Source organism: Felis catus, chromosome B3 (genome assembly GCF_018350175.1).
Source record: "Felis catus isolate Fca126 chromosome B3, F.catus_Fca126_mat1.0, whole genome shotgun sequence".
NCBI lineage: Eukaryota > Metazoa > Chordata > Mammalia > Carnivora > Felidae > Felis > Felis catus.
In genome coordinates, this window is record NC_058373.1 from 121,493,594 (window position 1) to 121,519,629 (window position 26,036).

General features: G+C 47.8%; 2 protein-coding genes across 18 annotated transcripts in view; one reads left to right on the forward strand and one right to left on the reverse strand.

Annotated features, from left to right (window-relative positions):
* The window catches only part of ANGEL1 (angel homolog 1), a 44,622-nt gene extending 42,774 nt beyond the window's left edge, over nucleotides 1–1,848 (reverse strand). For all 3 annotated transcript variants that reach the window (XM_006933019.4, XM_045060291.1, XR_002158807.2), the window contains exon 1: nucleotides 1,714–1,848. The gene's annotated coding sequence lies outside the window, so the exon portion shown is untranslated. The remainder of the gene's footprint in view (nucleotides 1–1,713) is intronic.
* Nucleotides 1–26,036, forward strand: part of LRRC74A (leucine rich repeat containing 74A) — a 49,988-nt gene that overhangs the window by 12,230 nt on the left and 11,722 nt on the right. For 5 of the 15 annotated variants that reach the window (XM_019833341.1, XM_006933015.3, XM_006933016.5 and 2 more), the window contains exons 1-10: nucleotides 2,330–2,706; nucleotides 4,448–4,576; nucleotides 7,266–7,438; nucleotides 10,221–10,328; nucleotides 11,321–11,417; nucleotides 15,918–15,967; nucleotides 16,344–16,425; nucleotides 21,272–21,357; nucleotides 21,796–21,990; nucleotides 25,194–25,289. In XM_019833341.1, the coding sequence (XP_019688900.1) occupies nucleotides 2,670–2,706; nucleotides 4,448–4,576; nucleotides 7,266–7,438; nucleotides 10,221–10,328; nucleotides 11,321–11,417; nucleotides 15,918–15,967; nucleotides 16,344–16,425; nucleotides 21,272–21,357; nucleotides 21,796–21,990; nucleotides 25,194–25,289 (1,053 nt within the window). In that variant the 5' untranslated portion in view covers nucleotides 2,330–2,669. The other 10 variants (XM_019833348.2, XM_045060292.1, XM_019833345.1 and 7 more) reach the window with 10 other exon arrangements.

Below are 26,036 nucleotides of genomic sequence, written 5' to 3' on the forward strand. Positions count from 1 at the left end.
TGTATTAATTACAAAGGGGAAAAGAACTTTGTAGTAGATAAACCCAGCAGATACCACCCTGACCAAGAGATCGATGTGATACATATTGATATCATGTGTCCCTGATACACACTGAGAAGGGCACATCAACTTTGGCACCCTTCCCAGTAATCATGAGAAAACATCAGACAAGCGCAAATTGAGGGACATTACACAAAATATCTGACCAGTACTTTCTGTAAGGGGTCAAGGTCATGAGAGACAAAGACTAAAGAAATGTCATACTTTGGGAGAGACGTGATAACACAGTGTGGGATCCTGGATTGGATCCTGGAACAAAGAATGGACATTGGTGAAAAAACTGATAAAATATAAAAATGGTCTGTAATGTAGTCAATAGCATTGTAGCACTGTTAATTCCTCAGTTTTGGTAATGTTTCTGTGCAAGATGTTAACACAAGGGAAAGCTGGATGAAGAGTATACGGGAACTCTACTATTTTTGTAACTCTGCTATAATCCAAAATATTTCAAAATTAGAACTTGAATTAAAACAGGATATAATAATAATAAACTCTCAAAATAACACATGAAAAGAAGTTGAAGGTATTACATTTCATGATTTCTAAACAGATACAAAATTTTTAAATTGTGGTTCCTGAACATTTTTATTTCTCCAGAATGAACTCTTCCCCAAATAAGGAAATAATTGCTGCCCATCATTATAAAGAGAAGCCCTGATTAAATCATGCTCCTGTTCAAAAATCTTCAGTGGCTTTCTATTGACTTTTCACTGCATTTGAATCTATTTACGAAATAGCTCGTGTTCCTTTAGTGCCTCTTTTTCCCACTACTCTTTGCACCCTATACTCCTCCAAACCCACCTTGGGCTCTGTTTCCTTCCTTTATTCTGCCTTCCTAGAAATACCTTTTGCCAGGACTCTACTTGTCCAGAGCCCACAAATGCTCCGCAGCATGAAGAAACCTCACTTTCCCTTGAACTCCCAGCAAATCTCCCTCATGATCCTTATCAATTTCCAGTACTGCCTGGTGCCTCTGCCTGGTGGCTAGAGTGCTTTCCTCCAAATTTTCTAATTTGCCCTTGGGGCCTGAGACCACATGGTGCTGTTTAGGCAGAGCACCTAGAGTTTAGACCAGGATCTACATACTCTCCAGTCCCATTTTTCTCCTTTAAGGACATTTTCTATCCACTTCACCAGCATGGTGTAGACCAGATGCCCAAAGAGTCTCCAGGACTCATGCTTACCAAATCATCGTGGGAGTTGACCAGTCCCCCTGGTCTATTTGGTGTTTCTTTCAAGGAACTACGTGAGATGGGACCCCCTAGACTGGTGTGGCCATGCTGATTTGGGGTGACTCCAATTCTTTATGTGAACAGGAGCTCTGCCAAAAATATTTGCCCACAACCCTCATACCCTAGGGGTAGCTGTGTCAATTTCTATCTTGTATCATACATGCCTTGAAGGGTCCAAGCCACAATCATGTCTGCATTCCCTCCCCACAGTGGTGCCTAGCATAGTGCCTTTTACATAATAGATGCTCTATAAATAGTTTTCAGAACAAATGCCTGAAGGAATGAGTAACGTGTCAGATGTACCTGTTTCTTTTGGTCCAAACCTCTAGCTATGTTCTCCCTACACAAATTCCCAGATGTTCCTCATTCTTCTGAGTGGCAAAGAGGGATTTCCGTGTCCCCAAGCCCTCCAGTCACTGACCTGACCGTTGATGTGCTGGAAGCTTATCAAGAAGGAACAAACACGCCTCCAGATTCTCTTGATAGTAAACTGCAAGTGAACTTCAACTCCAAGACATGTGAAAACAGCCAAGCGCGGGAATGATGGTTGAGTGGTTTCAAGTTAGGCAGCCCAGTAGTTTGGATTGAACAGTACTTCGACTGCAACAAATTGTAGTGATAGAGCATATGTTTGTCGTGCTTTGCTTTTGATCTTCTGCTCCAACGTTGAGGATACTCTCCCAAGGGGGAAAGAAAAAAGGAATGAGAACAGGGTAGAAGAAAACTGACTTCACCCATCACTGAAATATTTCGTACCTGAAGCACAACCACCTTGAGAGAAGAACATGGTGGTGCGTCTTCACAGTCACCTGATTAAGGGGCTTGGATTTGTTCCTGACTCAGAGGGAAACGCCACCACCAAGAAGCCCCCCCACAACACCTGCCCACTCACAGCCGAGCCCGAGCTCGGCCCCAGTGGACATATGAGGAAAGAGGACTGCCAGAGCCACCAAGAGGGCGGGAGGCTGGCTGTTGCCAGGTCCACCCGTGTGGATCACAATGGCTGCATGAGGTCATGGAATGTTGAAGAGGTGACATTAAAGTGGCTCTTAAGTCACAAAGTCGCAGGAGGGTGGGCATCCTTTTGACAGGGCTCCCGGGAATAGAGCCATACCACTCTCCCTGATGATCTCAGCAAGTAGCTGCTTCTCCCAGACAGAGTTGGGGTCAAATCCACGCATGTCCTCTTCCCACCAAAGCCCACTCTCTCCAGGCTTGCTGGGGAGGAAGAATAACTACAGCCCCCCTGGGATTTGTCTGTGTGAGGGCAGGGTGCACGAAGTTTGAGGCAGAAGTGAATGGACGGGTGTGCTTCTTAGGGAAGCGGCAGAAAGGTGACGAGAAGTGGACAGTGGCCCCCGAGAGGGCCCTGGCGCCATGGACAATGATGAACCTCTTGAGCCTGAAATAAAAGGTGAACAGGCATCCCATCTCTCACCACTCGGGCCCTTCTGGGCTGTCTCAGTATAACACCCAGTGATCACAGGGACCCTGAAGCCCCCTTCCCTCCTCACCCGGGATCCTCTAGAATTGGGATGATGTGTTACGTCAACTTGGCCTCAGGGCCTCCCAAACAGGGAATGAGACAGTTGGAGGCAATGCTATGCTGGAATTGGCTCGTACTAGCTCTGGCCAACTTTAATTTCCGCTTTGTGAGCAGTCTGACGTCATGTTGGTGGTTTGAAATCAGCCATGCTGGGAATATTTACCCCACCTGAATTGGCTAACTTTACAAATCAAGGATTTTTTTTTTTTTTTTCCGGAGAGCCAGTTAAACACGTAATAGCATTCTACTGGTTGGATGGAATTCTAAAATTGTGTGACTAACGAGAATATTGAGACTCAGAAAGTCATAACTTTTTGATGGCTGCATTTGATGGCTAAGCTGCTGTATATCTTCTAACTGCTGGGCCACTATTACTTCCACCCCTTATCACACAGACCTTGTCTTACAGTCTCGGAAATAATTCCTGAAGCTTGGTGTATGGAGAAGGACTAAGAAAACATCTGCATGAACTTATTAGGAAGCCCGCCATCTGAGAACTTGGGTGCTTAAAGCTGGGGACCCCTGCCACAAATGCTCAGTCCACCCAAAGAGTAGATTGGCTACATTTTGATGGGTTACCTGCTGGTAGAGCATGGCTCCCCCAAACACTGCATCCTATGGATGTGGGAGGAGTAGCTCTAGACTCCTATGTGTGGCTTTCAGGAACTCATCCTCGTCCCAGATCAGTGGTCCAGCCGCAGAAAACTCAGGTCCAGCAAAGTATCGGGACTGCTATAAGGGAAGCTTAGGACACGTGTATCTAATCATAGCAATTAGTTTCGACCCCAGCAAGATTTTGCAAGCTCTTCCTTCTTTTTTGTTTTAATGTTTATTTATTTTTGAGAGAGAGTGCAAGCCAGGGAGGGGCAGAGAGAGGGCAACAGAGGATCCCAAGCAGGCTCTGCACTGACAGTAGTGAACCAGATGCAGGACTCAAACTCATGAACCGTGAGATCATGATTTGAGCCGAAGTCAGACGCTTAACCGACTGAGCCACCCGGGCACCCCCCGAGCTCTTCCTTCTTCATGATCCTAAAATAAATGTTGGATTGGAAGGAAGAGAAGCTAGGTCAAATTCTTGGGAATCAAGTTATCCTTCTTTCTCCTTGGGACTGCTTGTGTTCCCTTGCATTTTACGGATGTCCCAAGTCACCCGCTCTGCCCTGCCACTCGCCTTCTGCAACATCGTCTGTGCCTGCCAATGAGGCAGCCTAGGCATCGGCACACATCCTCTCCCTGAAAGAGTAAAGCAGGCCCTGAACCCCACCCAAGCCGACAAGAAGGAAAATAGTGGCAAAGAGCCAATCTCCGAGATGGGCCCAAAGCAGGGAATGAGCAGGGAGTCTGCAGAGGACATGAGGGGGTGTTTAGCACAAGACTCTACAGACGATCAGGCGCTGGCCCTGTGTCCGAGAGGGAGGGCTTGTAGAATGGAGTCCCTGACGGGACTGAATGCACACTGCAGGTCCTTGGCTGGTGGGAGGAGGTCCTGCAGGACCTAGCTGGCAAAGGAAGGGGGTGGGGGTGGGGGGAGAAGCCACAGGTAGACTTCACCTGAGAGGCCCTCAGGTTTCATTTCCAGAATCAAGGAGATGAGTTTTTCTTCTAGATGAACCTGAAACCGAGCCGGCAGCACGGAACAGTGACGAGACCTTCTACTGTGAGGCTGAGGCCTCTGTGGCTGTAGAAAAAGAGAAGCCAGGCGGGGAGAGCTCAGAAACAGACCTGGAAATCGAAGGTGACCGTGGGCACTTAGTGGACAGGGTGGGGGTGCGCCTCCTTCCTCAGAAGCTGGAGACCTCAGCTCTCCCGGGTCGGCCGTGGCTCTGCCCAGTGGGCCACCCCACAGAAGGAACGTGGCAGCAACCTCTGGGGCAGTCCTATGCCACGTCCTCTTCGAGGCTGGCCTGGTGGCAGCAGCTGCCCCATGCTCGTGGCCTACCTGCTGAGCACGGTGGTCGCATCAGCTTGTTGAAAGCGGAACCAGTACTTACACAGGGATTTCCGGTTTTCTAAATGTTTCCACGTGTGGCATCTTATGTCCTCTTTGCAATAATCCCAGGAGGTTGTCATCATTGCCTGCCTTTTAAAGAGGAGGAGACTGAGGCTTAAGGAGATTGTGTGAGTTGCCCAAAGCCATAGAGAGCTGCCAATGTTTGCTGGTCCCCTGTTCACGCTGCTCTGCTGATCTGCCTTCGTGCTCGGTGTTGTGGGGGCCGCTGGACCGTCTGTGGCCCCTCTTGCAACCCGGTGACTTTTCTCTTTACTCACATTAGAGTTCTTGGTTCCCCTACTTGAGAGTTTGCTCTGGACAAAGCCAAGTGTGCCCTGTGGGGGTGGGGAGGAAGAGGGCCGGCTGAGCTGCAGCAAAGACTCTGTTATTGCAAACAATGCCTCCACCCTCTTCGCCCTCCCCATTTCCCCAGGGAGGGAAGTGCCAAGAACACCTGTGAAGCAAGGTGAGCACATGGCTCGCCCCACCTGAAAGGCCAGCCCGGAACTTCCAGGCTGAGGCTAGCCCACTGCCTTCGTCTCCTGTGTTCTGGCTGGGTCAGTCCGTTCATAAACCTCCCTACCGTGGCCAGCGTACAACTTCCCCTCCCCATATGCCTCCTCCCTGCCCCCGCCCTCATCTCGTTGCTTTTTCTGACTTCTTTTCCACGTCCAGGCTGCTGCTAGTGTGCTGATGTTGGTTTCAACCCGGACCTTTACCTGGTTGGGGGGGGGGGGGGAGCAGATAGAAACTGGATGTTTTGTCCCAGACTCCTGCTTCTGTCACGTCTTCCCCCCACCCCCCCCCAGCTCCCCACAAGAGATAACACAGTTGCCAGCTGCCTCTAAAATATAACCATAGCGACTACAGCTAAAAAGGGTCAGCAGAGTGAAACAGAGCAGAATTAGTGTCGAGGACGAAGGTGGGGGTTACCTACTGCCTGCCTTGGCAAAGAAGAATCTCTACCGGCAGCTAGGCTGTGCTGGGGCAGAAACTCAGGGCCCAGCTGCTCCAGCAGCTGGTGCCCCTTGGTGCCGAGGAGCTGGGAATGGGGCCGGAGGGCTTCTCTGAGCTGGCCTGAGACGTGAGCCCCCAGCGGAACAGCAAGCTGGCAGTGAGGCTACAGAAGAGGGAGAGAAGGCAGAAGTTGGGCACCTGCCACGTGCAGTTTTGCTTATGCGACAGCGGTCCTCACTCGGAGGCGATTTTGCACCCCAGGTGACATTTGGCAACCCCCGGGGGGGGGGGAGGGGATGCTACTGGCATCTCACTGGCAGAGGCCAGGAATCCTGCTAAATATCCTTCACCGCTCAAGACAGCCCCTTGCGACAGAGAATGACCCAACTCAAAATGTCAGCAGCGCCGAGCTTGAGAGAGCCTACCCTACAACCATCCCAAAGAGAAGGCCAGTTAGAAGCTGCGCCTGCAGAATGAGCCTCCTCGTAAAGTTGTCTGTTCACCAACAAAGCTCACGTTGTCTGCCTCGTAAAATGTCCGAGGTGGGTTGGCTAAAGGCCCTGGCATCCAAAGGGATCACAGATGCACGCTTAGACCCCAGCTAGCCACGGGAGGCCCAGCTGTTGAAGGGACCCACTTAATGAGGACACAGCTGTGAGGGCATATGGAATCCAGGGAGGGCCATTGACCATGAGCCAGGCCCATCTAAAGTCCAAGGAACGAAAGGCCCCAAGAGCTTGGAACAGAGAGATAAAGTCCCCAATTCTGGTAGCTGGTGTTAGCACCGATGAGCTGTGTGTGATTTGCGGCTAGATTTGTCATTGGTAAAGTAGACACAATAGTCCTTTCTGTCAGGAAAAGTGACATACAAGTCTTTGAAAGAGGAGTATCAATTCAAATACAAGTTTGTTTGTTTCCACGTGATTTGGGGAGGTCTCTCCATCTTGCAGTGATTTGCCACCTTGAGAAACCCACTCAGTCCCACTTGGGGTTTTGAAAGTTGGAACCTCTCTAAATCTTTAGTAAGGCTTTATTTGTGGCTCTCAGTTCAGTAGTGGTAGTGAAACTGAAACAAATAGAGGTTCTTTCAGCCATCACAAATCAGCTTTTGGTTGGCCTTACAGAGCCATCCCAAGGTGGACAAGAGAGCTGGCCTTTATGCATCCTTGATAATCAGTCCTGGATGTGGGCAACACGGGAAGGTGTGGGCACGCTGCTCCCTCTCCTGGGAAGGCTTGGGGCCTAAAACCAGGGGCCTTATCTCTTACTCAGAGGGAGATTTGGGGCTTTCTGGAGTTTGGGTCTCCCTCTCCCGCCTCTGGCCGTCTTCCGATTAGAGCTGCCCTCCACCACACACACCTATAGGGACATCCTCAGGCAGAGGCGACACCGGGCAGAAGCGCACTCGGCCCAGGGTTAGAGGAGAAATGAGGCAAAGGTGGAAGAAAAACCCCACTTCCTCCATTTTTTTGTGTAGATACGGAGAAACTTTTCACCACCGGACAAAGGGAGCTGTACCTGGAGGCCTGCAAACTGGTGGGTGTAGTGCCCGTCTCCTACTTTATCCGGAACATGGAGGAGTCCTACGTGAACCTCAACCACCATGGGCTGGGACCCAGTGGTACCAAGGCTATTGCCATAGCCCTGGTGGTGAGCATGTTAATGGGGGCCCTTGATGATGGGTAGAGGTGGGGGTTGACAGAGTAGTGGGCTCAAGACTCAGAGAGACCCCCCATGGGATCCTAAATTGCAAGCTTTATGCCCGCCCTGCCCTAGGCTCTGCTTGACTGCCAGTCGATTTACGTAATAGGCATGGATGCCCCACTGGCTCCTGGGAAGGGGGCTGCTAGGGACCTTGGCTTTGGAAGTCTATGCTCTTTCTGATTCAGGAAGCAAAGGCAGGAGCCACAGGTAAGTGGCTCGGCTTGTCACTAATGCTGGTGCATGATACAAAATGCCAGCCTGGATCTCAATTCCAAAGCTCACCTTTGCTATAAAGGTGTTCACTACCGAGCTGTTCTATTCAAAGTTTGCCTTTTGCAATGTTGCAATTCTTTTTTTTTTTTTAAATAGTGCAGCCACTTTTTTTGTTTTGTTTTGTTTAATGTTTATTTATTTTTGAGACAGAGAGAGACAGAGCATGAACGGGGGAGGGGCAGAGAGAGAGGGAGACACAGAATCAGAAGCAGGCTCCAGGCTCCGAGCCATCAGCCCAGAGCCCGACGCGGGGCTCGAACTCACGGACCGTGAGATCATGACCTGAGCCGAAGTCGGACGCCTAACCGACTGAGCCACCCAGGCGCCCCATTTTGCAATGTTGCAATTCTTAAAAGATCACACTGTAGAATAACTCATGTTTTCCCATAGGAATAATGTCCTCTCTCTCTCTCTCTCTCTCTCTCTCTCTCTCTCTCTCTCTCTCTCTCTCTCTCAGCCTGGCATGAGCAACCAAGGACTTGACCTTGAATTCATCATAGCCTTATATAATTATAATTGATTGTATACAAACCAGCTTCCATCCCAGTAAAACAGATCATATAACAACTATATGTCAGCACAACACTGTTTGTTCATTTAGGACGGTAAAGAGAAAGTTTGATTTAAAAAAAAAAAACACTCATTCATTTTGGGGAATATCATAGCATTTGCATTTGGCACATGCCCGTTAAGAGGCCACATGAAATGTGAGATTGTGCTGCTTTCTGGAGGAAGGAGGAAAGAGGGGAAGAGCACAGAAAGAACAAAGGCATCTTGAAATTTATTGAGTGTTGAAAGACTGATTAATGAGGTGTTAGGAATGCACCATTACGGCCTGAGTTTCACGAAAAAACCGGATAATGCCATTCTCTAGGGACTTGGGCTGCTTGCCTCTTAGTGACAACAGTTTCTGTTTGGGGGGAGTTTCTTTTTCCCTGATTCTCTGTGTCACTAATTTGACAATTAATCACTGTGACATGCTGGGGGACTGAACTGCTATTTATCTTTTGTACTGTTTAACTTTGCACATGTTGTGTTTCCCTGGCTCGGCTTAAAAGCACGCTGATGGTAGTGCTCATATCTCATGCTTCCCGTCCATCTCTCACCTGCCTGCCTCGACGCCCTCGTGCTTGGAGGGGTGCAGGGATGTCCTCTGCTCATACTTGTTTCTCCAGAAACTGGCACAAAGAGTAACCAGCGGCCACTGGCCTGTGTGACGTGAATGTGGACAGGCCTGGTGCGGGCTCTGCCCGCTGCCCCACACACTGCGCTGGTCCCCAGGGTGACTGTGCAACTGGTCGTCCGGCCCCTGATGCTGGGCACTAACTGACACCTGGCCCCCTGAGCCTTGACCCTTGCCTCTGCACACAATGGAATTTTGCCTACCTTGGAGAGCTGAGGCCAGAAGGCACTTGGTGAAGGCCCTGGGTGGACTGTTAGGCGCTGTGTTATCCGAGCTGTCACATTTGCTCTTTGTGGGAGGGCTAGGACTCCTTCCCGGTGGCTGCCTCTCCCGCCGCTTGGTGCACTTTGAGAATACCCAAATCCAAAGATGTGTCTATTCTTCATACCTTTCTGCACCGGAACTGAGGTGGGGAAGGGAAGAATAACAGTCCTGACTAGAGCTGACCCCGGGCCCTCATGCTGCACGTCGCTTCCTTTCATCTTGCTGCCTGTGGGAGTGCTGACTAGCTTGGATATGGATACTTAAGACTGAAATCCAGGTCCTTCCAAACAGCCTTGGGACAACGTCCTGACTGAAAGTACCAGATAAGCCAGAGCCTAAACTAGAAGAAAGACCTATGAAAGAAACAGGCACAGTAAATGCCTTATGTTTAAATAATTTATTAAAGGCATCAACTTCTTCTTAATGTCAGAGTTAAGTCACAGCTTCTCTCCTCCCTGAGAAAGAGCTACAGTCTGTCTAGCTCATCCCTGTGCCCCACACTTTTTAGGGATTTCATTGTTTTTTTTACTTAAAAATTTTTTTTTAATGTTTATCATCTTAGAGAGAGAGTACTAGCGGGGGAGGGGCAGAGAGAGAGGGAGACACAGAATCTGAAGCAGCCTCCAGGCTCCACACTGTCAGCCCAGAGCCCGATGTGGGGCTCAAACTCACGGACCCTGAGATCATGACCTGAGCCGAAGTTGGAGGCTTGACTAACTGACTGAGCCACCCGGGCGCCCCAGGATTTCATCGTTTTAATGTCCCCTTTCGAAATTCCCCTGCAGAGCCCCCTTTGGTGGAGGTACCCAGAATAAGCATATTGTGCTGGCAAAACTCAGCGGGATGGATCATCCCTGTGCTTTCTCCAGAATTGCTAGCCTGCCTCTCCGTACCCTCTGAAAAGGCTGGGACGGTCAAGAGAGAGGACGGGTTCTGGGAAAGGGCAGGGAACTGACTAGGTCGCCGACTACCTCTGTCTTTCTCCCCCTCCCCTTGTGGCGGCTGAAGTCCAACACGAGTGTTGTCACCCTGGAGCTGGCAGACAACTGTATCATGGAGGAGGGCACCTTGAGCCTGGTGCAGATGCTGCAAGAGAACTACTACCTGCAAGACTTGGTACTGTGCTCTGCTCTGCCGATGCCTACCACCTGGGCTCTCGGAACACACCCGACACGGGCCAGAGGCCCCTGCCCAAGCCCTGGCCAGCTCCGGCTTTCTGCAGCCTGGAGGCCCTCTCCTCCAGATGTGACTCCTCAGAGGAGGGCCACACATCCGAGGCTGGCCGCGGGGAGGGTTGGGAGGGGAGCTGTGTTCCCTGTGGTCCCGGGAACCCTAAGAAACCAATTCTGTCTGCACCTTATAAGCCCTTATTTCTGCAGAGTCACTCTAAAGTGAACCTAAAATAAAGACACGAAATACTCTCATCAAACACAATGTGCCTGGAGATAGATGATGGTGATAGTTGCAAACCAGGTGAATACACTTGAGACCACGGAGCTATACCCTTAAAAACGGCTAAGATGGTAAATGTTGTGTTATGTCTATTTTTACCACACACACACAAAAAAAAAAAGGGAAAAAGGGGAGAAACAATTATGATAATAATGGCTGGTTTATATGAACGTCCCTCCCACTCGCCTGAAAGGAATGTGTCCATTTGTATCCCTGCGTGTCCCCAGCAGATTCATTCATGCTTCACCAATCAATGAATGGAATTTATAACGATGAATAACTCGAAGCTAATTTTTCAATTGCTTTACGCCAAACTGTCTAAACAAAGCTCTCTTGGATTGCAAAAAAGAAATGTACAGTGTGCTTATCTAAAGTGCTAGAGCTGAACTGGAGAGGTGGGGAGTCACCAAAGCCAACTTCAGGAAAACTGAGACCAGTGGGAGGGGCCCCCCAGCCAGGCATTAGGAGGGCTGAGTTCCCATGGTCCTCTGCTCCTTTGCTCTTCCCAATCCATCCTGCCCCTCCTCTCCTGCCCCTCTCCCCACCCAGCCCTACTCCCTGTTGCAGGCCTCAAGTAAGGCTCACACTGGCACCATTCGTTAGTAAGGGCCCTTGGGTGGGATTTTTACACACATGAATGTGTTCTTGCCTTTTAGAATATTTCCAACAATGATCTTGGCTTGAAGGGGGCCAGCACCATCTCAGAATTTCTTCAGAGAAATACCTCTTCGCTCTTGAACCTCCAGCTTTCAGGTGAGCCCACGGAAGAGGTGGGAGAGGACAAAGGGATGAAAAGAAGAGAAGGGGAAGGGCAGGGAGAATCCAGGGTCTAAGTGAGCCAGACCAGGCCCCTCCGAGTTCTGAGATCAGAAAACTGTGTCCACACCCGCTAAACCCTTCCAGTCATCCTTTCCCCCTCCCCATGGCCCCACTGGCTTGCTGGCTTTCCCAAACAAGAAACTTCTGATTCACTCAGCAGCATGCCTGCCTCTGCTTGAAAGTCTCTACCGCAGATAACTGCATGGCTCACTCTGTTGCTTTATCCATGCTCCTGCTCAAATGTCATCTGCTGAGGGGGGCTTCCCTCCCCTCCCCTCCATCACCATCACTATCCTGTTTCCGTTACTTGTTTTTTCTTAACAGCATTTATTGCCCCCTGGCCCCTTATTGTACACTCACTTTTTAATTAGTCTGTTATCTGTCTGTCTCACAGAAAAAAAAAAGTCACTTGAGAACCCAGGTTTGTGGTTTGAGTTTATACTGTCTTCAGGGTCCTGGAACCCCTAAGACATTAACCTAAGCCGTCCTATACTGGTAATACCCTGGGGCATGCAACAGACACAAACAGAAAACCTCATTGGAGGAATGACCCTTGACCCAGGCTGCAGGCTGCTTGGGATTCCCACAGATAAAGCTCCAATGAAGATGGGCTCAGAGTCCAAAATTGCAAAACCAGCACACAAAACACCATGAGAGCAGTCAGATTCTAACAAGCAGCAGCATCAGACCGTCAAGGACTACAGAAAATAGAATTATCAGAAATAAACTGTACATTTGGTGACCATATAATTTATCTTCCAACTGCATAGAAGCACTATTAATTAACTAAAACTGCAAGCAAACAGATATCTTGACCCCAACGGTAAACTATGTTTAATATGATTAAGAACATAAAAATAAAAGCACACAAGAACAAAATACTATTTTTTAAAAGGCCTCCCCAAAATAGAATTTCTGGAAATAGCAAGTATATAATCCTTCAAACTAGAGACTCAATGGATACGTTTAACAGCAAATTAGAATCAGGTGAATAAAATTAATGACCTTGAAAATCTTTTGCAGTACAGAAAGATAAAGATAGGGGGTGCCTGGGTGGCTCAGTCTGTTAAGTGACTTCGGCTCAGGTCATGATCTCTCAGCTCGTTAGTTCAAGCCCTGAGTCGGGCTCTGTGCTGACAGCTCAGAGCCTGGAGCCTGCTTCGGATTCTGTGTCTCCCTCTCTCTCTGCCCCTAACCCACTCGCATTCTGTCTCTTGTCTCTCTCAAAAATAAATAAACATTAAAAAAAATTTTTTTTTAAGATATAGAGGACATAAAAGATAAAAAAATATATAAAAGGATGAGGGACTCCTGGCTGGCTCAGATGAGTAGACCATGTGACTCTTGATCTTGGGGTGGTGACTTTGAGCCCCACATTGGATGCAGATTACTTAAAAATAAAATCCTTTAAAAATTATATTAAAAGATTTTATTTTTAAGTAATCTCTGCATCTATCTATCTATATATAGATATATATAGATCTCTCTCTCTCTCTCTCTCTCTCTCTCTATATATATATATATATATATATAGAGAGAGAGAGAGAGAGAGAGAGAGAGAGAGAGAGACCCAACAGAGCTCATTGGAGTTCCAGAAGAAGAGAATGGATGAGCAGTGATATCTAAGCAAACAATAGCTGAGATGTCCTAAATTGCTGAATTCTCAGATGCAGGAATCCTAGTGAGTCCTTCATAAGGTAAATAAAAAGAAGTCCACCCCTGAATATATCATAGAAAAAACATCTAAAATAAAAAGATCTTAAAAGTATCCAGAGAGAAAATGCAAAAATAGAGTTTGTGTAATTTTTAATATAAATGTTATGACATATCAGGTTCTCTTCTCCAATTTCCTCTTTTTCACTCTAAATATATCTTCTATTTCTATGACATAGCAAATAGATTTATCTCATTCTCTGGAACAGCTGGATAGTATTCCATGGGATGGATATAGCATAGTTTATCTAACCTCTCTCCATTTGTGTGTGTATGGAAGGGGCACATTTCCAGTTTTTCAATCTTTCAAATAATTTTTAAAGAACTTTCTTGTACATGCAACTTTTGGACATATGTTCTAGTATTTCTAGATAGACACCCAAGAGCAAAATTACGGAATATAAAAAGATACACCTATTTTTCTGAAGTTGAAAAAGAATTTCCAAATCTCCCCTCAAGAAGACCGTGCCAGGGGCGCCTAGCTGCCTCAGTCAGGAGAGTGTGTGACTCTTGATCTCAGGGTTGTGAGTTTGAGCCCCAGGTTGGGTGTAGAGATAACTTTTAAAAACGGCCTAGGGGCGCCTGGGTGGCTCAGTCAGTTACGCATCTGACTCTTGATTTCAGCTCAGGTCATGATCTCGTGTTTCGTGGGATGGAGCCCTGCATGAGGCTCTGTGCTGATAGCAAGGAGCCTGCTTGGGAGACTCTCTCCCTTTCTCTCTCTCTCTCTCTCTCTCTCTGCCCCTCCCCCACTCACCCTTTTTCTCAAAATAAATAAACATTTGAAAAAAAAAAAAGAAGATGGTACCAAGTTACAGTTCTACAATGAACTGTTTTCTGTTTCCCTGTACTACGTCCGTTTTGGCTATCAGCAAGTTATCTGTGAATCAGAATGATTAAATGTGTGGATGTTGAGGTCAGCGCTTGGGTCCAAATTTCAAGCAGTGGGTTTACCTCTGTTTCTTCAAGTCTTTTTTTTTTCTTCCTCAATAAAGTCCTATGCTTTTATTCCATTAGAAATCCTGCACATTTCATATCAGGCCCAGGTGTTTTATCATTTTATTCCTGTGTGAACAGAATGTTTTTTCTATCATATATTCTAAGTGGTTATTACTGATATGTCTGGCAGCTATTAATTTCTGTACATCGATCCTATGTCCAGTGACTTTATTGAATTATCTTATTCGTTCTAACATTCTGTCAGTTAATTTTCTTGGATTATTTAGGCAGGCGATCACGTCTGTAAATTATGGGAGTTTTGTCTCTTCTTTCCAATAGCTGCAGCTCCTAATGATTTTTCTAGTCGGCATTGGCTGACACCTCTAATATAACATTAAATAATATAAAAATACAAATTACCCAGCCCTATCCCAGACTGCTGAATCAGAATCTTGAAAGGGAGAGGTTTGGGAATCTGTATTTTATCAGACTTCCCAAATGACTCTGTTACTGCCAGCTCCGTACTATTTGTAACCACTGATGTAAACACAACAATTTGAATAGCTAATAACCTAATTTTACACATTGACTAGCTTATCGTCTCGTTTTATTGCACGGGTACAAATGCAACCAAGAAGCATTTGTGTCTAGGTGGACTCATTCATTCATTCAGGAAGCATTTACTGAGCACCTATCATGTGCCAGGCACTATTTAGGTGCTAGAGATACAAAGATTATTAAGGGTTTAAAGAAGAAATTTGGGGATAAGTCTCTATATCATTTATTTCCCAGAAATCGCATATATTTTCCAGAAATCTTTTAAACTATTCAGCAGGGCTGGGGTGAGAGTAAGATGAGGAAGGCACACACCTCGATCACAGAACTCAAGGGGCTCAAAAAAGTCAGTAACTAAGTAAATGATATCCTGTTGCAATATTTGTCAAAGTCAAAAATAATGCGAAAAATGCCTGTGGTGAACAAAATATCCACACTTTAAATATAAAATAGGATCCAACAGGGACAGGTTACTGGTGAGGTGAGTGAGGCCTAACCATTCAAGTACAGGGTCAGATCCTGCCTTTATTTAAAATTTTAAAATTTTGAGGGGCGCCTGGGTGTCTTAGTCAGTTAAGCATCTGACTCTTGATTTCACCTCAGGTCATGATCTCACGGTTAGTGGCTTTGAGCCCCCACGTTGGCGGGCTCTGTACTGGTAGCTCAGAGCCTGCGTCGGATTCTTTCTCTCCCTTTCTCTCTGCCCCTCCCCTGGTCACACACACACTCTCTCTCAAGATAAATAAGTGAACATTAAAAAAAATACAATTTTGTTCATCATAGATGTCTTGCATTAGTTTAGACTTTTACAAATATTAAGACGTTACTCCCTGTGATTACGAAGCTTAGATTTTGCACACGGAGGGAGTGCCTCACTTGTGCCTCTCTGGTCATGGCCCTGCCGCTGGACTCGTATTTTTAATAATGTTACAGAATTTAGGCGCTAAGCTAGGGGTCGATGCTGCCAGTGGGGGCACAGGGCATGCTGTACTGACTTCTGGAACTCCCCGAGCTATCATGGCAGAGAAAGGAAGGGATGTTAAAGGGGATGGCAAATAGTTGCCCTCTTTTCTCTTGTTTTCTTCCATGTCCATATATTTGCTTTAAGCACTTGCCACCTTTCCTGTGGCTGATGGTTGCAAAGGGGAGAGACTGGCAGGGCTAGAATGCAGGAGGGTGAGGGAGCCCTAGTCTGGACAGCATTGCAAACACCCACCTTCACTACAGGAAATAACTTCAAGGACGAATCCGCAGAGCTGTTCTGCCAAGCCTTCTCGGTAAGTAACAAGGGGGCGGGGGCAACCCAGCCCTGTGGGGGATGGCCCTGGGAGGTGTGGGGGATCTGGAGGGTGGCTCTTGGTATAGAGAAGTGAGGTCACTTGAATGTTTAGGGAGCTGGTGAGTGGCTGAACTCTGCCGATCCTGACCAAAGCGCAGCAGAGGGAGGGCTGTTTGGATGGGACTAGACCCTCCTAGCAGTCACCGACGGTTAAACAAAAAAATGCACAAGAAGTCATCTTCAGTCTAAAAACTCTAGTCCACCCGATTTTTGGTGTGTGGGAGCCCTCCATCACACCGCCCTGAGATAAGAGAGGTATTTTCGGTCACATAAAGGACAAAAATCACCTCTCTCTGCACCGTTTCTCTCTCCAGGCCAATTACCGAATTAAGACACTGGATCTCAGCCACAACGAGTTCTCTGATAAGGGAGGAGAACACCTGGGGCAGATGCTGGGTGAGTCCCCCACGGGGGCAAGGGGCCAGCCTAGGAGAGGGCACTCGGCAGACAGTCACCTGTCAGAGCTGCATCTCCTGGTTTTTGTTGTTATTGAACGTTCTGGTTATAAAAAGTGATGTAAACCACACCCCAAATACATTTAAAGTGGAGCGAGCACCTAGATGCAGGAAGTAAAACTTTAAAATGATTAGAAAAACAGGGGTGCCTGGGTGGCTCAGTTGTGGCTCAGGTTATGATCTCACAGTTGTTGAGTTTGAGCCCCTCGTCAGGCTCACTGCTGCCGGCATGTCAGTGCAGAGCCCACATCAGATCCTCTGTCCCCCTCTCGTTCTGCCCCTTTGCCGCTCTCTCTCAAATAACTAAACAAATAAAACATTTTTTAAAAGCTATAAAATGACTAGAAAAACATAACTTGCTGACCTCAAGGAAGCAAAGGATTATTAAATATGCACAGTGGGCATAAACTGTAACAAAAATGATTCATTTACTTGACAACAATAAGTTTAAAACTTATTTATGATAAAAGATCGGGCAATGTTAAAAGATAAGCGACAGAAAATAGATACTTGCAGTATTTGTATAATATAAAAAATTTGTCTTTAGAATATTGATAAAAGATCCTACAGATCCATGACAGTGATAAATACTCCCAATAAAACAATGGTCAAGGCCTATGGACAGTGAAAACAGAAAGCCAAATTCCTAAGCTCTTTAGTAATTAGAGGAATGCAAAACAAACAAAAAGATTCCCCTTGTCATCTACCGAAGCTGCAGAAATTTCAAGTGAGAGAACATCCAGTGAAGTAAACACAGGGAGAAATAAGAACTCTCTGAAGCTGCTAGGTAAAGGCACTTTGGAGATTAGTTTGACAGTATTTAGTGAAATTAAAAATGTATTCTTTGATATAGCAATTCACCTGTGCATGTCTCGGAGAAGCTCTCACACGTGTGCAGAGAGAGATGTCCGAGGAGGTTCACTGCAGATTTGTTATAAAATTTTAAGAAAGAAAGAAAGAAAGAAAGAAAGAAAGAAAGAAAGAAAGAAAGAAAGAAAGAAAGAAAGAAAGAAAGAAGAAAGAAAGAAAGAGAAAGAAAGAAAAGAAAGAACCTAAGTGTTCATTCCTGGGTAAATTAGTAGGGGGGGTGGGGTCATTATGAGCAAAGGAGATGCTACTTTAGGTGGAGGAGTGAGAAAAAGCCCTACAGGGAAGGTGGCTTTTTGCTGAAACTTGAATATCAAAGAAGAGTCAGCCATGCTAAGTTCTAGAAGCACAGCATTCCAGGCGGAAAGAACAGATTTGGGGGGGGTGGGGGGTGGAACCCTGTGGCTGCAGCAGAGCAGGGGAAGGGAATGGAAGGAGGAGGTCACCAAGGTGGCCTGCAGCCGCTAAGGTCGGGCTTTGTGGGCCATGAGGTGCATGAAATCTGGATTTTATTCTCCATGTGCTGAGAAGTCATTGAAGGATGTTAATGCAGGGGAGTGACATGGCTTGATTTGCAGTTCCTCTAAGGAACTGTTTTGTGAAGTTTTACGCAGTTTTATGAAGAACACAACTGAAGACAACCAGACTCTTTTTTTTTTAATTTTTTTTTTTCAACATTTATTTATTTTTGGGACAGAGAGAGACAGAGCATGAACGGGCGAGGGGCAGAGAGAGAGGGAGACACAGAATCGGAAACAGGCTCCAGGCTCTGAGCCATCAGCCCAGAGCCTGACGCGGGGCTCGAACTCACGGACCGCGAGATCGTGACCTGGCTGAAGTCGGACGCTTAACCGACTGCGCCACCCAGGCGCCCCGACAACCAGACTCTTAAATACAGAGAACAAACTGGTGGCTGCCAGGAGCAGCAGGGGGCGGGGGGCGGGGGGGGGGGCGAGGAGGGGGGGGCATGGGTGAAATAGGCAAAGCAGATTAAGTGGTACAAACTTCCAGTTCTTGGAGATGAAAAGTGTAACAGAGAATATTGTCAACATTACTGTAATAGCATTGTTTGGCGACAGATGGTGATACACTTACGGTGGTAAATGCTATGTATAGAATTGTTGAATCAATACATTGTACCCCTGAAACTAACATAACATTGTATGTTAATGACACTTAAAAAAAAAGAACGGAAGAAGGGAGGCCAGTTAGGAGGCTAATGCCGTAGTCCAGGCAAGACAGGACGATAGCTGGAGCTGAGGGAGGAGGTAGTAATAGAGAGGAGTGAATGGATCCAGACTTACTTTGGAAGTAAAGCCAAACCCACTTGCTGATGTGCAGAACGAAGGAAAGGGAGAAAGATAGATGCCTGGTTATTTTGTTTCAGGAACTGGTTGGAGGAAAAGCTCAGGGAGTAACAGGTATGGAGGGACATGAGTCAGGAGCCAAAATTCCCATTTTGGCCATGTGATGTTTGTGTTGCCTGTTTGACATCTACATGGAGACACCTGATTTGTTATATGGGTTTAGAGCTTGGTGAGCAGGTCAGGACTGGAGATACGCATCTGGGAGTTATAGGCATTCCCATGCATTTAAAACCACAGGGCGAGATGAGATCCTGGCAAGGAGTGTGGATAGAGTTGAGAAGGCAGCCGTCCCATGGCTGCCTGGGTCACTCTGACACTTTTAGGTGTACCAGAGGCGGGGAGGAGGAACCTGAGCAGGAGTGGTCAGTCAAGGAGGGGGAAGGTGAAGTATCCAGGAGCCAAGTAAGGGATTCTTTCAGGAAGGGGGACATCTTCGGCGGGGTCAAGTGTTGCTTAGTGGTTAAATAAGATGAGGTCAGAAAAGCGACCACAGGACTGACTCGTCAACATGGAGATAATTGGCGACCTTGACAAGTGTGGAGACCCGCCCCCAGGGGGTGGAGTTGAAAATGGGACGCAAAGAAGTGAAAGGCAACGTGGGCACCTGCAGAAGCCCCACTGAGACGAGGCTTCGAGGCTTCGCCAGAAAGATGGGTGATTTGAGGGCAGGAAGGTTCCCAAGGATGGAAGATGCTGATAGGAAGGAAGGAAGATACGCATCTGGGGAAGGAAGAGGAGATGGTGGCAGGAGCAGAATCCTTGAAAAGGCTGGCGGCCACGGAGACTGGAACCGACAGGCAGGGCGCGGCGCTAATAGAGCGAGGAGAAGGAGCCAGCATGCGGGGGCGGGGGGGGGGGGTTCTGTCCTGTCGGGAGGGGGGAGCTCTCCCATCTCTCTGCTGCCGCCCCCTCAGTGATGTGTGAACAGCACCTTCCTGGAGAGAGGGTTCAGGCCGGCAGGTTTGAGGGAAGGAGCAAGTCTGCAAGCATTAGGGGGCAATTTGAGTCCATCTGAAAACTGATTTTTAAATATTCTAAAACTAAATTTTAGGGGTGCCCGGCTGGCTCAGTTGGAACCTGCAGTTCTTGATCTCGGGGTTGTAAATTCAATCCCCATGTTGTGTAGAGATTACTTAAAAATAAAATCTTAAAAAAAAAAAATCTAAATTTTAAAACAACTTTTTTTCTAATGTTTATTTGTTTTGAAAGAGAGAGAGAGCGCACATTTGAGCATGCCCCAGGCAAGCTGGGGAGGAGCAGACAGGGTCTGAAGCAGGCTCCCCGCTGGCAGCACAGAGCCTGATGGGCTCCAGTTCACAAACGGCAAGATCATGACCTGAGCTGAAGTCGGTTCCTGAGTTCAAGCCCCTCATTGGGCTCTGTGCTGACAGTCCAGAGCCTGGAGCTTGCTTCGGATTCTGTGTCTCCCTCTCCCTCTTCCCCTCCCCAGTTTGCACACACACACTCTCTCTCTCTCAAAAACAAAACAAAACAAAAAAAAACATTAAAAAGGGAGAGAGAGAATGAGGGAGAGGATGAAGGCGGGAGAAAGTTTGTTCTCAAAATAAGATATGGTGTTCACTTTATGCAAAGTAGCTCCTGGTTGTTGACACAAGAGACCCACAACCAGCACACAGGGCACTGACCATGGAGAAGAAAATAGAGTAAGACATCGTCCTGGGCCTGAGGGTTGAAGGCCATGCCTCCCACCCAGTAAAACGTCAGGAGTGCTTCAGCGTCTTTCCAACAGTGTCCTCAGCATATCCGCCCTCCCCAATAAAAATAACAATGATGATGTGTTTCCACATGATGTTTTCCCCAACCCTCCGCAGCACATAAGGAAAAATATTTTTAAGTTAAAAAGTTCTATGCAAGTTAAAACGTCTGTGCAAGTCAGCTTCTAGACAAGCCTGATGCTGCAGCACTGACAAGTGATAGTGTCCCGAAAGCTTTCTGGAGCCACCTCTGCTCCTGAAGTTCTCCAGGAAAAACACATCACGTGGGGTCATATGCCCTGCCCACCACAGCCTCCCTCCCTAAATACAACCCCTGTTCTCCATGCTCTCTCTTCCTAGTGTAATGGTTGCACAACATTCTACCAAACGGATGTTTATTCTGTACTTTACCCTTCTTCCCCTGTGAGTCATGAATGTTACTTTTATAAGTGATGCCATGATAAACACCTGATAAATCACTCTTCTCATATCCTGCACTGTCTCCTTAGGAAGAGCCTCAGGGTGATATTGCTGTGTGAGGGGGCACACACAGTCTGATAGCAAAATATCTGTGACCACCTCACATTTGCCAGATTGTGGCAATTTGCTTGCCCCGTGCGATACGGGAGTATGATTATTTGACTACATCACTGCCAACACTGGGAATCATCTTACAATTTGGGGTTTAAATGAATAATGGAACAATTATTGCCCCACCGTTTTACTTTGAGTGAGTATTGAGTAGTCCTTATTCCCCAATGTCATGGCTATCTGTCAACTCTGAGAGTGGGTTCTCTGGGATTTGGGGCATGCTGAGATGATTCCCTCCCTCCTCTAGCCCTCAATATAGGACTCCAGTCACTGGATCTGAGCTGGAATCAGTTCCACACACGGGGAGCTGTGGCCTTGTGCAACGGCCTCCGGGTAAGTCTCTCTCTGGCAGTGGTGTGTTGAAACCAGTGAGGATGGTCAGGGTTTCGCATCCCACCATCTTGAACCTCTTCCTCATGACCCCCCTGATGAGTACACACTGAGCTCTCATCAAGTGCTTTCACATTGTTAGCATCCCTCCCCAATTCCTGGATGTGCCTTCTTCTTTAGGATAAATCCTACTTCAGCAGATTCACCTTGCTGGGGTCTTGGTGTCATCTTTGGGGATACTTCAAGAGGGCAGTTTAATTAAGGGGTAAAGAATGACCAGACTCTGACTCCCCCCACTGGGAGGGATCTGACTGAGCTCTCCCTCCTGGGGACCACTGAGCACCCAGTCTGGATGGCAGCAGGGGAGAGAAACCAGGGCCTCTTGGCTGGGTGAGTCACATGCAACCTTGATGCTGGTGCTGTTCTTTTTCCTCCCCGGAGGCTAACGTAACCCTGCAGAAACTGGATCTCTCTATGAACGGCTTTGGGAACGAGGGGGCTACGGCCCTGGGAGAGGTCCTCAGGCTCAACAACTCCCTGGTCTACATAGACGTCAGCAGCAATGACATCAGCAACGAAGGAGTCATCAAAATCAGCAAAGGACTGGAGTTCAATGAGAGCCTCAAAGTTCTGAAGGTAAAGTCTTTACTTAAGCTGGGGATGGGCCACTTTGTGTGTGTGTCCGTGTGCATGTGTGCACGCCCATGCTTCTGTGTGCGTCCGTGTTTCCATGGCACCCACGTGTCCACGCTTGTGTGCCTGCATCCGTGTATATATCTGTGCGTGCACACCCATGCTTCTGTGTGTATGCATCCACATGTTTATGTGTGTTCATCTGTGTGTGTGCATCCATGTGTGTGTCTGTGCATCCTTGTGCCCATGTGTGTGTATCAGTGCGTGTCCCTGTGTCCTTGTGCATCCACGCATCCGTGTGTGTATATGTGTGTATCTGCGGGGGGAGGGTGGGGAGAGCAGGGTGATGGAGTTGCATATTGCTGGAGAGAATCATTGGGAAAATTCACCTTATGTTTCACATGTGCGTAGGTTCTTGACTGTCTCTCTCCTGTAAACCTAATGTCACCCTCTGCTGTCACCAGGTGCATGATGTCAACTCCTAACCAGTCTTCCTTCCTCCCATCTGGGTCTCCTCCAGACTCTGCTTCACCCTGAAGCCAGAGTGTGTGTTTTGAGCATAAGTCTGACTTCCACCCCCCCCCCCTGCCCATCTAGTCCCCTCCAGCTTAGACTCCCCACTCCGTGGCCTCCTGTGGTGCAAATCCAGTTCTCTCACCCCAGTGTGCTTCTCCAGCCTCAGTTTACCCCATGCTCTCCCTTGTTGTCCAGCCACGGCCTCAGGGGTTTCTTTCAAGATTCTTCCTTATACTCTCATTTCAGTGACTAGTTGACTGGTCACCTGCACTGGTGTGAGAGCTTCCTGAGAGCGAACACTGTGTTTGGTCCTGCCCATTACTATTCCCCCCGGGGCCTAGCTTAGTGCTGGGCCTATAGGAGATGCCTGATGAATGTCTGCTAAGTGAATGAGTGGATCCACCTTTCATTTTAAGTTGATTGGCTTATAGACGCTAATGTATAACATGGCAGCTCCTGGGTCGTTGGAAAACAGAAGAAAGATGAGGACTTCCACTACCGGTTCCCCTTTCTGGGGCTCCTGCCGTGAGCCAGGGGCAGACAGGTGGTTTGCTGCTGGCTCACAGCCCGACCCTCCGACGTGCGCTCCACTAGCTCCCCTGTCAGATGAGAAAGCTGAGGCTCTGTGACTTGCTCGGGTGATGTAGCTCAAGAGGCAAGGAAGTCAGCCTTGCCAGGCTTCCCCGCTGCAGTTCAAATTCCTCAAGATGGGGGGGCGATGCGGGAGGACCACAGATGTGGGGGTGCTGGTGGAGAAGGACGGGAGTTAGAAATCAGCGATAGGGCGCCTGGGTAGCTCAGTCGGTTAAGCATCTGACTTCGGCTCATGGTGGTTTACAAGTTTGAGCCCCGCGTCAGGCTCTGTGCTGACAGCTCGGAGCCTGGAGCCTGCTTCAGATTCTCTCTCTCTCTCTCTCTCTCTCTGCCTTTCCCCCACTTATGCTCGCTCGCTCTCTCTCTCAAAAATAAATAAAAACATTTAAAAATTAAAAAGAAAGAAAGAAATCAGCAACAATGAGCTGCCATCCGAGAGGACAAGCACCTTAGAGCTGCGAAAAGGAAGTCCGATTGCCAGCACTGGAGGGAGCATGGTGACTGTCTGGTGACAGTGAGAGCTGGGAACGAGGCCTGCCCAGAGCAGGAGGAGGAGTAACTCAGAGAAGAGAGACTGATGCAGCCTGCCAGTGGTTCAGCCTCCATGGAACCGTGAAGCCAAGGAAAGTGCAGAGAACCTGCATCTTCCAAGGTTGAAAGTTGCCTCAACAAAATGGCAATAGGGATTTTCTCTAATTGGTGGCGGTACTGGTGACTTTAACACTTTTTTCTACCTCTTTTTGGATTTTTTTTCTATAATGACCATGCATCATTGTTTAAATGTTTAAACACGTTGTCCCGTGTTTAAATATACTTAAAATTTGTAAATGTTTTAAAACGAAAGAAAAAAATTTTATTGATTTATTTTTATTTTTTAAATAGGCTCCATGCCCAATGTGGGGCTCGAACTCATAACCCCAAGATCAAGAGTCACACGCTCTACTGACTGAGCCAGGCTCGCACCCCAAGAAAAAAGTTTTAAACACATCAAGTGCCACCCTCCTTTCCCTACTCTTGGAAGAATAATGATGTTCCCAGGGAAGGGAGTCAAGCAAAGGACTCTAGAAGCTAAGCCCTACGAAGTCTGTGTTTTCGCTCTGGAGTCCATCAGAGCCTGGGAGACACCTGACACATAGTAGATACTCAAAGTTTTGGCTGCCTCATCAAGAAGCCACCCGGTGGAAAGCCTTCAACAGTATTAACTAACATTCGTTTGCTGCTTACCATGTACCAAGCACTCTCTTGAATACTTTGCTTGAATTGATTTATTGGATCCTCAGAGTAGCCCTAAGTGATAGGTGCCCAGTGGCCAGGGAAATAACCCAAGGCCAGAAAGCTAGTAAGCAGAGCCACTGGGGTCTATGTTCCTTGCTGTGAACCACCACACCAAGTTTCATTGGCTCTCAGCCCCGTTGGAATAATGCCCTGAGTGCTTAGCTAAGTCCACATGGTCCCTGTGATCTGGCCCAGCCCCATTCTGTGGCCTCGTTCTTTCTGCTCCTGCTCATGAAATGTTTGCTATTGCCCAAACACCTCTGCACCTTTGCACTTGCCTCCCCTTTGCCTTCTTTGGTGCATCTCATTCCCTCCTCTGGTCCTAGCCCTGCTTCTTCAGACCAGAATAATCCCTATTAGTCCCGCAAGGCTTAGTTCCAGTGTCCCCTCCACTGTACCAGATGCCCCTTTCCTTGCTCCTGCAGTACCAGTGTGTACCTCTCTGTCACTGCCCTCCCCACACGTCTGATGCCATGTGCTTGTTTGCCTGTGTCCCCCTGTAGAGTGTAAGCTACGTGAGGGCAGAGACCTTGTCACATCTGCCTGTGCATCCCTTAGCACTCAACCCAGCAACCGGCACATGGCAGGCCTCCAATAAATGTTTGCTGGATGGATGGATGGATGGATGGATGGATGGATGAGCAGTGAGAGGGGTAGGTGGATGGATGACTGGACAAACAGACAGGGAGACAGGTGCCTACAGAGGAGTCTGGGGGGAAGATAGAGATTACGATTTGATGGGAAGAAATGGAAGCCACACTCTGAGCCAGGCTCTCCTATAGCCAGCTCATCCTCCTTCTGTCTCGCCCCTCCTCCCACAGCTTTTCCTGAACCCTGTGAGTATGGATGGGGCTACGTTACTTCTCCTGTCCATCAAGAGGAACCCCAAATCCAAGATGGAGGAGATTGACATCTCTGTAAGTGATTAGATCGTGGTTGCTTGCACCAGGGAGCATGCCAGGTACCACGGCCACGCTATGTTGGCAGGTGCCAACAGCTCTGTCCCCTCATGGGCCCTCACACAAATACTCCATGAAAAGGTCACTCCTTCTGGAGTACGACTTGGCCTTCTCTTGGGGTCCTTTTAATAGGAGTAGCCATTCGGTTGATAACATTGTGGTGTGAAATCATTTACCAGATCCTGATGGGTCTAAGAGCAGAAACACCAGAATCAAAGGTGAGAGGCCCTCAGAACAGAATTTGTTCACTGCCACCTTTGCTGATGGACAGCCCTGGGCCCCAGAATGGTTCCAGAATCATAGAACTTTTAACTTTTTTGGTATTGATTGATTGATTGATTTAGAGAGCATGCATGAGCACGTGCAAGTGGGGGAGGGGCAGGGAGAGAGGGAGAGAGAGAATCCCAGGCAGGCTTTGCACTGACAGCACAGAGCCCAATGCGGGACTCAAACTCATGAACCGTAAGATTGTGACTTGAGCCGGAGTTGGATGCTTAACTGACTGAGCCACCTAGACGCCCCCAGAATCACAGAACTTTTAGAATCTGAGTCCTAAAACATGTAATAACTTGTATTCTTATTTCGTGACTTGGCTGACTGAGTAGAATTTGAGGGTAAGGTCCCCTGGTGGAGGAGGAAGGCCTGAGGAGGTGACTTCACTGGACCAGGTATTCTTGCCTGAATCCTCAGAGAGGTGGTAGCTGG